The sequence below is a fragment of the Staurois parvus genome, unplaced genomic scaffold (assembly GCF_062004578.1).
Source record: "Staurois parvus isolate SC_StPar_1 unplaced genomic scaffold, SC_StPar_1.0 ptg000520l, whole genome shotgun sequence".
In the NCBI taxonomy this organism is placed as follows: domain Eukaryota; kingdom Metazoa; phylum Chordata; class Amphibia; order Anura; family Ranidae; genus Staurois; species Staurois parvus.
In genome coordinates, this window is record NW_028318316.1 from 477,445 (window position 1) to 496,211 (window position 18,767).

At 38.5% G+C, this 18,767-nt stretch overlaps 1 protein-coding gene across 6 annotated transcripts in view; it reads right to left on the bottom strand.

The window, feature by feature from the left end:
• The window catches only part of LTBP1 (latent transforming growth factor beta binding protein 1), a 496,680-nt gene that overhangs the window by 17,125 nt on the left and 460,788 nt on the right, over positions 1–18,767 (bottom strand). For all 6 annotated transcript variants that reach the window (XM_089690181.1, XM_089690179.1, XM_089690180.1 and 3 more), the window contains 4 exons: positions 10,830–10,997; positions 9,113–9,199; positions 7,598–7,726; positions 5,108–5,248 (listed from right to left, as the gene is read on the bottom strand). In XM_089690181.1, the coding sequence (XP_089546307.1) occupies positions 5,108–5,248; positions 7,598–7,726; positions 9,113–9,199; positions 10,830–10,997 (525 nt within the window). The remainder of the gene's footprint in view (positions 1–5,107; positions 5,249–7,597; positions 7,727–9,112; positions 9,200–10,829; positions 10,998–18,767) is intronic.

The following is an 18,767-nucleotide window of genomic DNA, read 5'->3' on the forward strand; positions in this document are numbered from 1 at the left end:
TACAGGAATATATATAATTTTTCATATAACGCATACAATGTATGCGTTATACTGATCTGTGAACCTTAAAGGTCTAAAGTCACAGAGTGGCCTAAAGGGCAACACAATTTATGTCAAGCCTACTTTATCTTCTTTAAAACCTGTCATGAAAGAAGTACAGATGTTACTATTTCTGTAAATGCTAGTAGTCTAGCTGTCATGCTAATAACATGACAAACATTTTCTTTTTCACTTACCTAAATTGTTTTGGGTTTGCGACCCACAAGTCTTAGTCTTAGCAATGACAGTCTGCATATTTGTGTGATGACAGGTGTATTTTAAAGGATAACTGAATATTCAGTAAAAACAAACATTATGCACAGAGGAGGCAGCAGTTGGTTGCCTTCAGGGCAATAATTCATTACTTTACCATCATAATGGCATCCCCACACAGCCAAGTATTTGTGTTGTGTTAACAGCCTCCTCATGCCGCAGCTACCTAACACAGACCCAGCTATAGCCACAAACTAAGAACAAGAAAGCAGGGTCTGCCTCAGGATAGCTTATAGGGAATTAACCCTTTGCTAGGGTGAAATGGCATTAAGCTATTGCTTTAAATTCAGCCCACCTCTGCCTGATATGTTCCTAACACAGAGCTATCCTTTACAAGGAATCAATGATTTTTAAAGGGAATGTCTCAGAAAGAAAACAGCTTGAAGTAGATGTATCTGAACCAGTCATTTCTAAATACATACAGTTGTGACCAAAATTATTCAACCCCCAATGCTGTAAAGGGGTTTAGGGACTATAGTGTACATTTGGAATTGTATTCAGAATCAAATCCTACAAGGACGTTGTAACTACCCAAATGCAACTAAAATGACATCAATTGTTTATGTAATACAGTAGTAAATGGTTCTTATGTGGTTTCTTCATTGCCACAATTATTCAACCCCTTAAAGACTACCACTCTGAAGAACAGAGGTTCATACAGGTGCTTTCCATCAGGTATTGAAAACACCTGTGGATGTCACCGAGCAGCAATCAAGCATAATAAGCACCAATTAGGCAGCTTTAAAATGACTGTGATACTCAGCTCCTTCTAGACATTTACTGGTGTGGTTACAAACATGGTGAAGGCAAGAGAATGGTCCAGGAAGACAAGAGAAGAGGTGATTTCTCTTCACAGGAAGGGCAATGGCTATAAGAAGATTGCAAAGATGTTAAACATACCAAGAGACACCTTAGGAAGCATCATTCGCAAATTCAAGGCAAAGGGCACTGTTGAAACGCTACCTGGTCGTGGCAGAAAGAAGATGCTGACTTCGACTGCTGTGCGCTACCTGAAGCGTAGAGTGGAGAGAAGTCCCCGTGTGACTGCTGAGGAACTGAGAAAAGATTTGTCAGATGTGGGTACAGAAGTTTCAGCCCAGACAATAAGACGCACACTGCGTAATGAAGGCCTCCGTGCCAGAACTCCCAGGCGTACCCCCTTGCTGTCTCCAAAGAATAAGAAGAGTCGACTGCAGTATGCCAAAAGCCATGTGGACAAACCACAAAAGTTGTGGGATAGTGTTCTGTGGACTGATGAAACAAAATTAGAACTGTTTGGGCCCATGGATCAACGCTATGTTTGGAGGAGGAAGAACAAGGCCTATGATGAAAAGAACACCTTGCCTACTGTGAAGCATGGTGGAGGGTCAATCATGCTTTGGGGCTGTTTTGCTTCTGCAGGTACAGGGAAGCTTCAGCGTGTGCAAGGTACCATGAATTCTCTTCAGTACCAGGAGATATTGGATGGAAACGTGATGCAGTCCGTCACACACCTGAGGCTTGGGAGACGTTGGACCTTTCAACAGGACAATGATCCCAAGCATACCTCCAAGTCCACTAGAGCATGGTTGCAGAGGAAAGGCTGGAACATTTTGGAGTGGCCATCGCAGTCACCAGACTTAAATCCGATTGAGAACCTCTGGTGGGACTTAAAGAAAGCAGTTGCAGTGCGCAAGCCTAAGAATGTGACTGAACTGGAGGCCTTTGCCCATGAAGAATGGGCGAAGATACCCGTAGATCGCTGCAAGACACTTGTGTCAAGCTATGCTTCACGTTTAAAAGCTGTTATAACTGTAAAAGGATGCTGTACTAAGTACTAAGATTGAATGTCACTTGGGGGTTGAATAAAACTGATAATGCTGTGAGCACAGAAAAGACATTTGTGGTTATTTCATTATAACTGTTATGTTATATTTGTCTGACCTACAAGTGCCTCTTTAATGTAAATGTAAGCAAGATGACTGAATGATCAAAAGCAATGTCAAACTGGCCAAAACACTCAATTTCAGTGGGGGTTGAATAATTTTGGTCACAACTGTATTACCCTTAATTATCCATAGAGATAATTAAAAGGAACACTCCACAATCATCGCAAAAATGTTTTATTCAAATCGTTTCGTAGGTCTTAAAATCATTCCAGCTATCACAGGCAAATGGTTCCCAATAATGATGACTCTTTCATGCTACAAGAACTTATTCAGCTATTTGATCCTGCTGCTTCTCTTTTCATCTCCTGTATGAATATTTAGACTGTTTGTTTTTAATTACAGCTTTGAAGGAAACTAATTAAGAGTAAGCTGAGAAGCTGAACTTTTTTAATCCATTTTGAGCAAGTTAGGATTGTGGAGGATCCCCATCCCATATATGAGTGGTTGTAAGGCCTAAACCTAGTTTGCAATGCCTACAGACATGCAGGTTGTCCTGGGTGTAGTGATTTACCCCCTAACTTGTGTACCTGCCTACTTTCAACACTAATGTTGCTCAGCAGCTTGAGACATGGCATAGAACAGTTCACGCCAGTTATGCTAAAGCACTAAAGGAAATATAACGGTGCACTTCTCAACTGACTTCTAATGAAAGAGGTGGGGTCAGCCTGGATTATTAGAGGATTGTAGAGTCCTCAGATAGTCCTAGTCATGCCAGGCCCACCCAGCATTGCCTGTACAGTTCCAGCTTTAGAATTACTCACTATCCATTTTACTTTAGGTAACTAACCCACTGACCATCAATGGAAGGTGGCACTTCTCCAATGACCCCCAATAAAAGTAGGCATTTTTTGCTAAAAAAGTGTGAGCTGCTATGTGAATGATAAATCCTACCAAGTGCTAATTGTGAATCGCCTGCACCTAACACGTGTGCCAAAACAAAACTAAATACCACATTTTTTTCCTATGTGAAAATCCTGAAATTGCCTGCTGGTGTCAGTGTGGAACCATCGAGCCCAGCGGAGGGGCTTTGACATCACGATGCTAGTTCCACACTGACACCAGCTGGCAATTTCAGGATTTTTACCTAGGAAAAAAATCTGGAGGACACATTTTGTGCGCAAAGCGGTTTATATACAGTGTATATGTGAATGCATAACTTCTATTGATAAAACGGTTTATAAAGGATAATACACTATGATTTGATTCATTCCTCTATATTAACCACAGTGAAAGGGGAGCATATCGTTTGAGTGGAGAAGGACTCCAAACAGCAGGATACCATCCCATCCACATTCTGGTCCATTTAAAGGGACACAAGCGTTATATGACCTTACTTAACGGTTTGGTCATATATTTGAGGTGAGAGCACAACCGGTGGTGGAGCACGTTCATGCAAGTTTTTCGCACAAAATATGTTTTAAGAAGCACGGGTTATTATACTTTAAACGTGAATTATGCATGTTTGAAGAAATCCATATACGGACCTTTCTTTTAACTGTTTTTTTACAATCAGATGGACATTGCTGTTGGAAATTGTTATTGGTTGATTCACCTTTTCATTTATTTTGATATGCATTATAATTAGTAACAATTGGATGCACATATTGGTTGATTCATTTAATTTTATTTAATTTATTTGGATTTGCATTAGAAACATTAGCAATTTGATACACATATCATTTACTTTTAAGTGAAGCGCGGCACATTGTGGTATTTAGTTTTGTTTTAGTCACTAAATACCAATGTAAGTGAGCATTCTTCCTTCTACGGATCAGCAATGTAAGAAAGATTTTTTTGTACCCCACGGACTGCCAATATAAGGGGTAATGCATTACATATTTCCGATCCCTGCAATTGAAACATTATTTTGTACATTATACACTAAAGACAACTTCACTATACATTATTTTGTATGCTACATATTCCTGTCCCCTGCATCCCAGATGCTATGGTTTACGTTACACACTACTAACTCCTGCATGCTATGTTCTTTGTTGTACTGTATGTTACATCATCACTGCACTCAAAATGTTGATGTTACATAGTTATAAGTTGTACATTATATAATCATGTTTTCTGCATTTTCTATGCTGTATTGTAAATTACATATTACTGACCACTGCATGCTACATGCTATTTTCTATGATACATACTTCCTGAACCCCCCCAATGCACAAAGCTTCTGCTTACGTGAAGGTCATTGAGGCTGCAATGTCTGATTGGGAACACTGATATATACTTTATACACACACCCATTGTTAACTTTCTTCTGAAAATGTTGGCTATTGTACTGTACCAATGGTTTCAACACTTCCTGAGTTACTAACTCAGAACAAGTATAAAGATGAAAAAAGCCAGCCAAATGTCGAAAGTCTTAATTTCTTTATTTTTTATTCTGCATCTTAAAATGGTGCAGTAAGAGGATTCATATGACAGCAACAAGCATTTTCTGAGAGTTCAGCAATGGCAGCCTCAATGGTTCTCATATAACAAATTACCTTTATGTTCCTAAAACACCAGGTTATTGGAATCATGGCAGTTGTTGGCGTGGGAGTAATCCAAAGTACAAGAGTTACATATGAATGAAAAATAGACAGCAAGGTCATGTCTGCTGAATGCAGTCTCAATGTGTCATTTTCATCTTTAGATGAGCAGCATTGGATTTATTTGGTAATATATCTTGCCTAATGGCAATTAATAAAAAAACACAACTGGGAAAAATAGCCACTTGCTTCCTTGTCCACAAGGTAGGCAGCCACCGTTTGTTCAACATGAACCTCTATTTGCTAATGTTCTTTCAGAATAGTTCCCTAGTTTTCTAGTAAACAATGACTATAGGTCACTCTGTACAACTCTTAGTAACTTACCAATTACATCCAGTGGTCTGATACACCTTTTTCCTGTAGCATCCAGAACCATCGGACGTGTGCAGAAACAGCTGTAGGATCCATCCGTGTTGATACATTGACCATCAATGCAACTGCTTGGGTCATCACACTCATTGTTATCTACAGTAGATAGGAATCACAAATGTATTAACAGCACAGATGTTATTTGTAATTCTTATGAGCTACTGTTATCTGAAATGGAAGTATTTCTCGGCAACTCATTTCCGTGGGGCACAGTCAGCAGTAAATCAGTAGCAATAAATAGTTGTGCAAAGTAGCTGTATTTGAATGCTTGGTAAATAATTAGATCAGGCTTTGAAATTTGATATAGTTATAAAGGGGAGAATAAGCCATGGGATTCCTTTGTTGTGGCTTTAAACGACTTCTTGCTCTCTGATACTTTGCTAGGTTTAAGGCATGTTCTGCTTACCTAGCAAAACTCTCTTTGAGACTTGCAGATGGATTAGCAAGTGGTCTACATTTGAAGACAGAAGAAGGTCATTTTATGGAGAAAGTGTGCTGTTAGGTTACACAAATTAACTGGATAATCACACTTCCCTAGGAAGGAATTCCAAAAAGGACCTGCAAGTGAATTTCACTGGTGTGAGCAATTCACCATCATTAATAAAACTGTTCACATTTCCAAGTCACTCTGATTTATGGAAATCCAAGAATATTTTACCATGGGTCATCATGTTCTTTAAAAAAAAATAATGTGAATAATCAATAAATCAATAATGTGAATAAGTAGAACTATAAGCAAAACATTTTTTTTTATTTTGGATAGAGTAAGAGAGGGTTATAACCCCTGGCAGGATTTTTTTGCCATCTGTCAAACAGGAAGTGAGAGGAAATCCCTGCAAATTAAGGGAATTCCTTGGGAACCCTCAGGTCACTAGAACTAGTATCCCCATTGAAAGATTTCCCCTATATTATGTTTCGGGGTACAACCCAAAATGTGGGATTTTCTTTTAATTTCACTTTCAATGATAATGGTAAACAGGACAAATAGAGAGGGTGAATCTCCTAAATGGGGGCACAGACAGCAATAAAAACTGACAAGCAATCTAATCCCTCTTGCCGTAGGTAGACTTTAACCCCTTGGCGCCGAGTGTACGTAAATCAGTGGCCCACTGGACTGGGCTTTTTTCCATGGGGCCGCTAATTTGCATACCAGAGTGAACCCAGCACAAAGACCGGGATGTTGGTGAGAGCCCTGGGTCCCGTTCTAATGATTGGAACCCGGAACTCCCGATTCCAGGTCACCTGATTGCTGTGAAAATCTCTGATTGGCTATCACAGTGATCAGTCACTGTGAAGCTCACCCCCCCCCCCCCCCTCCTTCTTGTCTCTCTCTGAATGAGGGGAGAGATACATTGTATCTTTCTGTCCTTTCAGAGAGAAAAAAAAGGGTGTTTGCCAACAATTAATAAATAAAATTAGTAATAAAAAAATAAAATAAATAAAAATACCTAGATCAAGGTTTGATCTAGGTCAGTGCCAGGGTTAGTGTTTGGGTCAAGGTCAGGGTCAGGTTTTTTTTTTTTGGCAGAATTTTTTTGTTGTTCCTTGGTGGTTGGTTATGGTAGTAGCAAGAAATATACAATTAAATGAAAAAAAGGTTTTTTTTTTACTATTTTGGGTCAGTTTTCCTTTGATAATTAAAACAAAATCAGGGTATATCCAGTACCATTTACCACCAAATGAAAGCCCAATTTGTCCTGAAAAAAAGGTGTAATGGAATTGGATGCACAAAGTAGTTGTGATGATATGTACAGGCTTTAGGCTTTAAGATTTGTTTTACCCTTAGGCGTGAAGGTATTAATCAATGTTTTCCATAAAATCTCACAAAGAACAGCCAGAAAGCAAGCCATATTCACTGATACATAACTGGAAACTGCTGTTATAGGTGAAGCATTGCTTGTGGATTTTCTATGTGTAAAATGAAGACCTGTTAACTGCAACAGCAATAAATGTGGTAGAATTTACCATATAGCTGATTACCAACAGGTAAACAAATCAAGGTTGAAAACAGAATACTTAATATTTTCCTGCAAAAATAATTTGGTTTAAGCTCTAAGTCAATGTATAGACTACATCAAGGATTCCTATTCTAGCATCTCACAGTCTAATGAAGATTGAGTTAGAAGGACTTTAATGTAAAGATCTACAGTCCATTCATGCATCCTCAGAACGACTTGAGAAAGACTACACAAAGAAAACTACTCATTCTGGTGTTAGGTAAAGCTTAGACACCATTCTAACTTTGTTTCTCTTTCATGGCCACTGTTTAAAGCAAAACAAAAAAAATGTTTTGCCCAGTCCCAATTACCCAGTAGCATTTATCTCTAAATCCTAACTAGAGCCAGCACATTGTTCGAGGGATAGCTATTGAGGATAATTGTGGAAAAAGACTAAAACATCATGATTTACACAAAATGATAGCTACTAGATACACATTTGACTTACCAAAACACTGAAGCTTCACAGGATCATAATATGTGCCTTGTTTGCAATAGCACTCATAGCTTGCCTCAGTGTTTAAGCAGAAGCCATTTTTGCATATTTCTTTTCCAAATAATATACACTCATCAGCATCTGAAAGTCACAGATACATTAAAAAAAAGGTAAATATATTGTGAAGATTGATATCTTTATGCTAGAGCTATGGACAAAAATTTAAAAAAAAATACAATAATATAAACCATCTTCAACAGAAGTGCCAGTCTGGATTTAAAATAAATTATAGAAATAGATATCACTCATTAAATACTATGTATTAATAGGAGAAGTGTTGGATGCAAATAATTGCAGATCCATGTGGAAACCACTGTGCCTTGTCAATGCTATAATGTATAGTGTGGTTCTAGTTCTAATCATAAACAGCACCAATCCTGGGACATACACATATTGGTTCTTTCACTTTCAGTTTTATTACACATTCCAAAAAATACTAATATACTGCCCATTTCTGAAATGTGTATGTTGTAAGTATTTGAGTGCTTTTTACTGACAGTAGGTGGGATATTACAGTGCAATCTAAAATGGGAAGGGAATGACATGAATGGTGAACTGTTCAACATGTCAGTGTTACCCATATGGAAGCAAAATACATTTGAAATATATTTTAAAAATATTCTTCCCAAATATATTGACATATATTTTAAATGCTACAATTCTGGCCATATTCAATATATTTCAAATTATATATATATATATATATATATATATATATATATATATACATACATACTGCATGTTGAAATGTGCTTTTTATTACAAAATATATGAAAAATATTTTTAAAAATACATTTCAAACATACTGTATGTCTAAAAATACAAATCTACATTTTTGGAATTAATTTACAAATAAATGTAAAAATATATGTTAAAAAATTAAAAGAAGATATATATTTTTTTAATATATTCTTCAGATTTGTTTTAACTTATAAAAAAGTAATTTTAACATATATTTTTACATATATTTGTAAATGCATTCCAAAAAAATAGATTTGTATTTTTAAAGACATGCAGTATATTTAAAATGTATTTTTAAAAATATTTTTCATATATTTTGTAATAAAAACACATTTCAACATGCAGTATATTGAATATGGCCAAAATTGTAGCATTTCAAATATATGTCAATATAATTGGGAAGAATATTTTTAAAAAATATTTCAAATATATATTTCTTCCATGTGGGTAGACAAATATGTAAATTTAATAATAATGCATACACATACCCCAATTCCAGGCTGCAATTGAGCTTTCCTTTCAATAACTGAAATCTTAACAACATTTGCCATGCTTAAACAAGAAACTATATTAAAGAAAGCTGGAGCCAATATCGAGCTTCTACTTTAAGCAACCAATAGAATGCATGCATTTAATAGATTTGACCTAAGTATTTACTATAGAACTGCAGCATTGCACAAGTTTTTTCTGTACCAGTTTTGGAAAAACAGGCTCAAATAGTCTAACCTTCATAGGTCAAGCCGTTGCCCTCATAGAGTGACTCCTTTGATGGGACATATCCTTTCCCTTCAGGGCACAGTAATGCATATTCATCTGAAAAAAATCAAAGAAACAAAAAAGAAGGTTGTTCTATATAAATAAATAAATAAATAAGGTTGTGCCTATGCTTATGTATATGTTATTGATGCTTGATAAAATGCTTTATCCTCAGTTTTCCCTTATCAAGTACAGGTACATATATTATTGAATGAATGAATGGGCGAACATGCAAGCCATTTTAGAGTACGTTATGGGGGTGATTTGTGACTTTATACAGTGGGGATCGAAAGTTTGGGCACCCTGCAGAATTTATAGCATGCACTGCCCCCTTTGCCAAGCTGAGACCTGCCAGTGTCATGGATTGTTCTCAATCATCGTCTGGGAAGACCAGGTGATGTCAATCTCAAAGGTTTTAAATGCCCAGACTCATCTGACCTTGCCCCAACAATCAGCACCATGGGTTCTTCTAAGCAGTTGTCTAGAAAACTGAAACTGCAAATAGTTGACGCTCACAAAGCTGGAGAAGGCTATAAGAAGATAGCAAAGCGTTTTCAGATGTCAATATCCTCTGTTCGGAATGTAATTAAGAAATGGCAGTCATCAGGAACAGTGGAAGTTAAAGCAAGATCTGGAAGACCAAGAAAAATATCAGACAGAACAGCTCGCAGGATTGTGAGAAAAACAATTCAAAACTCACGTTTGACTGCACGATCCCTCCAGAAAGTTCTGGCAGACACTGGAGTTGTGGTACACTATTCCACTATAAAGAGATACTTGTACAAATATGGTCTTCATGGAAGAGTCATCAGAAGAAAACCTCTTCTACGTCCTCACCACAAAAATCATCGTTTGAATTTTGCATTTTGGAAACAAGTTCTGTGGACCGATGAGGTTAAAATTGAACTTTTTGGCCGGAATGAGCAAAGGTACGTTTGGAGAAGAAGGGGCACAGAATTTAATGAAAAGAACCTCTGTCCAACTGTTAAGCATGGGGTTGGATCAATCATGCTTTGGGGTTGTGTTGCACAGGGAACATCTCACGAGTAGAAGGGAAAAAGGATTCAATAAAATTTCAGCAAATTTTGGATGGTAACTTGATGCCATCTGTGAAAAAGCTGAAGTTAAAGAGAGGATGGCTTCTACAAATGGATAATGATCCTAAACACACCTCGAAATCCACGGGGGATTAAATCAAGAGGCATAAACTGAAGGTTTTGCCATGGCCTTCACAATCTCCTGACCTCAACATAATTGAAAATCTATGCATAGACCTTAAAAGAGCAGTGCGTGACAGACAGCCCAGAAATCTCAAAGAACTGGAAGACTTTTGTAAGGAAGAATGGGCAAAGATACCTCAAACAAGAATTGAAAGACTCTTGGCTGGCTACAAAAAGCATTTACAAGCTGTGATACTTGCCAAAGGGGGCAGTACAAGATATTAACTCTGCAGGGTGCCCAAACTTTTGCAGACGCCATTTTTTGGTTTTCTGTTATTTTGAAAGTGTAAATGATGGAAATAAAATCTAACTTTTGTTGACATATTATAAGAATGTCTAATCTGTAATTTGATGCCTTTTGGAGATTTTTCCATCTTTTCTTGGCTTCTTTATGCACATTAATACAAATTTTTAGCTGGGGTGCCCAAACTTTCAATCCCCACTGTATGTGTAATTTATATACATACCAGAACCTAGGACTGGACAAGGGAACATCTCACAGGTGTCTCCCCAAGCAGCTCCAAGAGTACAGCAGCATTCTTGCTTAGTGACATTTACAGTAAGAACATTCTCACAGAAATTGACATTATTGAGGTTGTAGTAGCATTGCTTCTCTTCTTCATCATAATGGTCATCTGCAGGAAAAAAACAATATATCAAAGAAGATATGAAATTATATATCATTTCAGATATGTACTTCTTTCCAAAAGATAAAATGAATAAATGTATTTGAAAACTAACTTGTAATTGACATAAAAACAAATATTTGAATAAACCAAATTGCACATATTTCCTACCAAAACTGGGAGGTCACTAGGTTGTTGTAGCAGGTTCTATCTGGAAGGGTTACATCATACAAAAAGCTGCTTAATTAGTTTTATTTATATAGCAGGAAGCAGAGGAATGCTACTGGCCTACTTGCTGCAAATCAACTAATTTTATGTAATTTCCTGAGTTTTTAGTTTTTCTTTTATTTGATCTGATTTTTAATCAGATTCACAACTACTGTTTTTATAAATATGACAAATATTTTCAGCTCATCCCTTCCACCAAACTGGATTTCTCAAATCTGATCATAACTAGAGCTGTTTTATCTGTTGTTGTGGGTTACTGAAAATCATACCTTTTTACTGTATAATTACAATAAATTGTGACTGAACAAAAGATTGTAAATGTATAGATCGCTGCAACTTAAAATACAAATTGAAAGAATAGCAGCCACTTCTGTTTCAGACCTTCTCATTATTAAAGAGTAAAGAGAAGTAAAAAAAACCCCAAACCTGCTACCTCCTTTTGCTGCAGGTTCAATTTATAATGAAGTAATGGTGAGGGAGGACAGACGCATAGTCATCACTTACAAAAAATGATTTTAAGGTTAGACATTCACGACCACTCAGGCATTAATGCACTGACCTAAAATATCCCTCCACGCTGTTCACCTTTAGAGTTAATATGCACTGTAGACGTGTGCTTGGCTGTTATGTATGCAGCAGTGCACACAATCTGAGTAGGATATATCTCTTTTTAAATATTTCATACTGTGCTTAGCAAAGCAGTTAAATACAGCAGAACATTGAAGGAGAGCTGTTTTTTTGGTCCACTGAATCCTAAAAGCAGAGGGTGGTGGAGCTGTTCTAGGTTAGTTGATACTTAAGTGGCCATGTACATCTACACCAGGGTAGGCACAAACAACATATTATGTTTATCTTGATTATAATAGGAGTTAATTTGCATATAAGCAGGTCCCCCCAGGTTGCATGTGAGAAATTTAATAGAATTTTATTCAGCCAGTTAGTGGAGCACTTGGCTCCTTTTTCTTGTCCCGTTGCCTTGTGATACGTATCTTATGGGAAATCTAAGCATGAACATTTAGTGAACTAGATTGTGCCTAAAAGGGAGCTACTTTTGCTGTACTGTCTCTTTAGCTAACCCACACTGCTCTGTGAATCCTATATCTATTTAACTAAAAAAGAGATAGAAAACAGTTTAAAAACGTATACGCTTGAAAAAGTAAAAAAAAAAAAAAACTGACCCAAAACTATTTCAGTTTTTCCCTTGATAGGTTATCTCGGAAATCTAACTAGCTCAGTTAGAAACAATAGAAAAGGTTTAGAACCTTGGAAAGATTTTTCCTCTTTGCTTACTGCAAGAAACAGCATATCTGTTTGAACCATTTGTGAATTTCCAGAATTCCTGGGACACATAAAGGTGTCATGCCTTACAGCCATGGCTAGCCATATGGTAATCCAGCTGACTGTGTCTGATAACCTACTGAAGTTCTGTAGGAACAAATCTGGGGCACGCATACACTGCATTCCTGTCAAAATGGATAGGGGGGCAGTTAATAGATGACATTTCAAATATCATAAAGTACTTAGAAGCCCTACATATGTCAGTTTCCAATTCATCCAGGAAGTTGCTGTGTCACGAACCTATGGTAGTGAGCCCTTGTAGATACTCAACTTGGGGTTCCCCAGGGTGTGGAGTCAAAGCCCCAGCCTGCTTCTTCACCAGAGCCCCTGATGGTGGGGATGGACTTGCAGCAAGCTGGGACCAGGTCACGGCCCCTAGGTACGCCCAGCTGAGGATGAGGAGACCGCTCGCAGGAGCAGAGTGCAATGGGAAGAGACAAATGGAAATACGATAGACTAGCCGAGGTCAGGACAGGCAGAAAACAAGCACAGTCAGAAAACGAAGCTGGGGTCGGTACACAAGTAGTCAATGCAGGATACAGGCAATAGCAACACACAGGAGCTCAGACAACTAGGAAGTTGCTCAGGCAAAGTGGCCTAGACTGAGCATGTCTTATATAGGCATGCAAACAAGGAGGCGGGCCAGGAAGTGATGGAAGGGAAGGAAATAAAACCCAGAGAACAGCAGACAACGCCCATAGGTGAGCACAGACAAACACACATGTGAAATGGATCAGGAACAGCACTGCAACAAGGAGGTAAGAATACACCAACAATAAACTGCAGGCTAACTTGTGACATGCTGCTTGGCTCCACATCCTCCTGACTTCCTATACCATTACATTGATAGAACAGCAGGGGAACAGGCAGGGCAGGGCTAGTCACTAATGTCAGAGATGAAGTTGAGATTTGCACCTGCTGTTATCTGCTTTTGTATGAATGACAGATTACTTTTATACCAGTGCAGCAGGACCAGATGTCCATAACCAAAGACTCTATTCGCAGAAGCTTTGGCACTCAAAGCATTTCCCCTTAGCGAAATAAACCATAAACAGAAACTAATCTGTAGTCAACAAGTTCAGTCAATTTACCTTAATCTGAGTTCTGTGTAATTCCTGCTGAATAATCACACATACATACATGGGCAGTAGGAGTGTACTTGCTGAAGGCTGTGTTTACCTTCCCTCTCTCAGCATTCATCACCTATCTAAACAGGTGTCAATTGCATTGGTGGCTCTAAGAAATCTATAGAAATTTTTTTCACAACAGATTTCCTGAGTGTTGCAAGGTATTACATCAACAGCTGGTGCATTTGAAGATCACCAGATTACAGAGAAAAGAGGGGAGAACTGGTGCAATACAGCGATGACTGGATGAAAAACTCAAGTTCCCCAGGTAGATCTAAAGTTGCTGAAGGCACAGAACACAAAATACTACACTGCTCAAAAAAATTAAAAGAACACTTTTTAATCAGAGTATAGCATCAAGTCAATTAAACTCCTGGGATATTGATCTGGAATGTTAAGTAGCAGAGGGGGTTGTTAATCAGTTTCAGCTGCTTTGATGCTAATGAAATTAACAACAGATGCACTAGATGGGCAACAATGAAACGACCCCCAAAACAGGAATGGTTTTACAGGTGCAGACCACTGACATTTTTTCACCACTCATCTTTTCTGACTATTTTTCACTAGTTTTTCATTTGGCTAGGGTCATTGTCACTACTGGTAGCATGAGGCGATACCTGGACCCACAGAGGTTGCATAGGCAGTCCAACTCCTCCAGGATGGCACATCAATATGTGCCATCGCCAGATGGTTTGCTGTGTCTGCCAGCACAGTCTCAAGAACATGGAGTAGATTCCAGGAGACAGGTGGTTACTCTAAGAGAGCTGGAAAAGGCCGTAGAAGGTCCTTTACCAATCAGCAGTATCTGCTCCTTTGTGCAAGGAGGAACAGGATGAGCACTGCCAGAGCCCTACAAAATGGCCTCCAGCAGGCCACTGGTTTGAATGTCCAGGAGCTCAGTGATGCCCTGGTCCAGATCTGGGAGGAAATACCCCAGGACACCATCAGTCTTTTCATTAGGGGCATGTCCCAATGTTGTTAAGCATGCATACAAGCACGTGGGGGCCATACAAACTACTGAGTAACATTTTAAGTTGCTGCAATGAAATTTAAACAAACTGGACCAGCATGCTGCATCATTTTGTCACTTTGATTTTCAGGCTGTCTTTGAATTCAGTCCTCTGTAGGTTGATCATTTTCATTTCCATCAAACGATGGGGCATCCTTACGTTCCTAACACATTATGGAGTCCATATCAGTATAGATATCCAGCATGGTATTTTTCCCCATTGAGATCTGACGTGTTTTCAAAGTGTTCCTTTAATTTTTTTGAGCACTGTATATTACTCTATGCATACTGTATTCTCTAAAGGAGTATTGAGACTTTACTTAGGCTATAGCATGTTTGAAGGGCCAATTAGACAGCAATAAACAATCAACAGGGATTTAATTGCAGTGACAACATGGTGAATGTACTACTGTATTTGTCTACATAAACTCTTTAAGTAGACATATACAGTACATAAATACACACTGAATTCTGTGATCTACACACTATGGTCATGCTCTGAACACAAATACAAACGTTCTAACTGCACCCTGTTAGGTTAAATGCTGGTGCTCACAACGCTAATTATTATACTGCATATTATGCATAAAGAAGCAAATGCTGTATTTATTACTTTATCATCCTTTGAGACACAGAAAATTAGTAATCTGACTGACATGCCTTAGTTTTTTACTAATGCCCTAGGACGGGTGTCGGCAACCCGCGGCTCCGGAGCCGCATGTGGCTCTTTTTCACCTTTCCTGCGGCTCCGGAGCCCACTGCCCACCAGGTGACAGGCAATAGGGTCGGCAAGCCGCGGCTCTTTTAATGTAGATCTTCTGTGTGCCGGGCGCCCGCTGGCAAACATTGGCTGTCAGGATGTAGGCGGGGCAGCCCGGATGTAGGCGGGGCAGCGTGACGAACTCCTCTCCTCTCACAGTCCAACCTGAAGACCAGAACGGCGCGGGAACCCAGCGAGAGGAACGCGCGGAGCAAAGGTAAGTGAATTCACACAATATGGGGAATGAATTACTATGGGGGATGAATTACTATAGGGGGGATGAATTACTATAGGGGGGATGAATTACTACGGGGGATGAATTACTATAGGGGGGATGAATTACTATAGGGGGGATGAATTACTATATGGGGGATGAATTACTATAGGGGGGATGAATTACTATGGGGGATGAATTACTATATGAGGGATGAATTACTATATGGGGGATGAATTACTATGGGGGATGAATTACTATATGGGGGATGAATTACTATATGGGGGATGAATTACTATGGGGGATGAATAACTATGGGGGATGAATTACTATAGGGGGGATGAATTACTATGGGGGATGAATTACTATGGGGGATGAATTACTATAGGGGGGATGAATTACTATAGGGGGGATGAATTACTATATGGGGGATGAATTACTATAGGGGGGATGAATTACTATAGGGGGGATGAATTACTATGGGGGATGAATTACTACGGGGATGAATTACTATATGGGGGATGAATTACTATAGGGGGGATGAATTACTATAGGGGGGATGAATTACTATGGGGGATGAATTACTATATGGGGGATGAATTACTATAGGGGGGATGAATTACTATGGGGGATGAATTACTATATGAGGGATGAATTACTATATGGGGGATGAATTACTATGGGGGATGAATTACTATGGGGGATGAATTACTATATGGGGGATGTATTTTCAGTTTTAAAAATGTTTCTCTCAAAATAAATTTCAATCGTGGTTTTGGCGAGATTTGGCTCAGTCGAAAAAAAAGGTTGCCCACCACTGACCTAAGGCTATGATTGTGATTATGACGATACACTGTGGCCCTGATCAACCCTTTGCTTACTGGGCCCTTAAACCCCCTTCATGACCAGAGCGTTTTTTGCAATATATGCAGTGTCGGATTTGTTTTAAATGTTGCAATGGTTTTGCGGCTCCCAGTCTTTTTTTCCCTCTCGGAAATGGGTTCAAGTGGCTCTTTATGTCTTAAAGGTTGCAGACCCCTGCCCTAGGAGGTTGGACGTCTCTTCCTTAGCTCTACAAAAAAAAAACTCTAACTATATATTTTATATTTACATTTTCTTCAATCAAGATACTCTGTACACTTTCGATATTATTTCTTTGGTGACTTCAATCATGACTTCATAAATGCTGCATGAGAAAGTCTCTACACATCAGTTATCCAGATCGGCCTACCCAGACCTACTGGACTGAAAAGTGGTGGGGTTAGCCTAAACTGTGATCCAGTCTCTGAAGACTCAGTTAGTGAGTAAGCATCTGAAGGTGGCAAGGCTAACCTGGAATGTGACCTTTCAGCACTGAGCTCTGCAATATGGAGCTTTCCAGACCTCTGTGTACTAGTGTAGTTAGCTGCAGAGTGCTCTCCAGGTAGAGAGCCATGGCATAGCCTCTGGTGTGACCCAGTCTTTGAGGACACAAACACTGAGTAAGGCTGGCAAGGCTGAAACAGTGACCTACCTCACAGCTGGTACCACTGGGCCACCAGCATCATACAACAATGAAGGCTTAAGGAACTGAGAGCTGAAGTCATCTCTTAGGTGGAGTGTTATGCACATTCTCAATGCTATTTTTCCCACCATTCATCCTAGAGGAAGCAACTGCCCACTTCTGCTCACCTAGACTGACTTGGTCCCTTCTGGCTGTCTACAATCCTCTTCTGCTGTTTGGGTGTGTGAATGCACGATGTCTTGCCTGGTTTTTAGTGCTTTCAGCTACATGTGCAACATGTCTTTTACAATAAACACAGAAGACAGTCCCAGTGAAACAAGTGACTGTTCAAATATTGATCTTCTCTCATATTCTTGTAATGAATTCCATATCTGTTAGATCTCTCAATAGCTGTTGCCCTCCCTTCAGTTGGACTGGTTTGCATGTCCAAGAATCACTAAATTCCTGTGTCACTCAATGGATGATAAAGAAAAGAAGATTACTGTACTTATCGCAAAATCTTTTTTCATTAAAGTCACGTGAGGGACATAGGTCTCAACGTTCTGTATTTTTGGCCCTATGTACTGCATGCTCAAAAAACTGAGACATGATGATTGGAGTTTGGCTTATGTAGGGGCTGGCTTAATGTTTTTTGTTTGTTAGTGTCCCAAAAAACTATTTTTCTTCTGTTGGGACTTATGGAATTAAAAACATGAGCTTTCTGATATTTCAAACTGCGCTGATGTAAACAATATTGCCACAAGTTAAGTGAAAGCAGAAGTATCAGATATTCAAGTGTAAACCCTAACAAAAACAAAATCAACACCCTAATGGAGACCAGACTATAAAATTAACAGGTCTTGGAGGGTGGAGATAGACTTTGCCAAACACTTTCATTTACCATTTTCATTTTGTCTGTGGAAAATCATACTGGATCACACAGCGCAGATGCTTCAAGTTTTAAGATTATAGAGGAATTGTTTTTTCTAAGTCATCTCTTTAACACATTTGTTTCTTTCTTTGTTGCAAATAATACAATTTGAATGTCAAAACCACAACAATCTACAAATCGTTTAATAAGCTGTATATCTCTTATAATTTTTTTTTAAATTGCTGAAGGAATATTATATATAATAAGAAAAACTATGGAACAATCATAATATTCCATAAAATAACAAAAGGAGAATCTGGACAAAGTAGTCACCAGACTACATTATACTGAGATTTGGATAGGGGGCTTTTTTATTATTAATAAGAGAACTTTACTTTTTATATTTTACAATTGCTTTGAGTTGCATTTATCAGAGATTCTTGAAGCCTAAGAAAGTAGTGCAAATAATACATGTTTGTTAGCATAAGAACTGAACACTATAAAGTTGGTCATAGCAATGAAATTATTGAAATTGCTTGAGCTCCACTCACTGATGAGTGAAAGCATCTCAAAGAAAGCATGCCCTGGGTTAAAAAAAACCCTCAAAACAAGCTCATGACTAATGACACAGCTCATGTTCTCAACCCAGAAATGACTGGCCTGTAGTTTAAATGTAAAGTAAATGTGGAGCTGAAGCCTTATTTCTAATCTTGAATACAGTAGGAAATTATTCAAACTCCTGCCAGTTG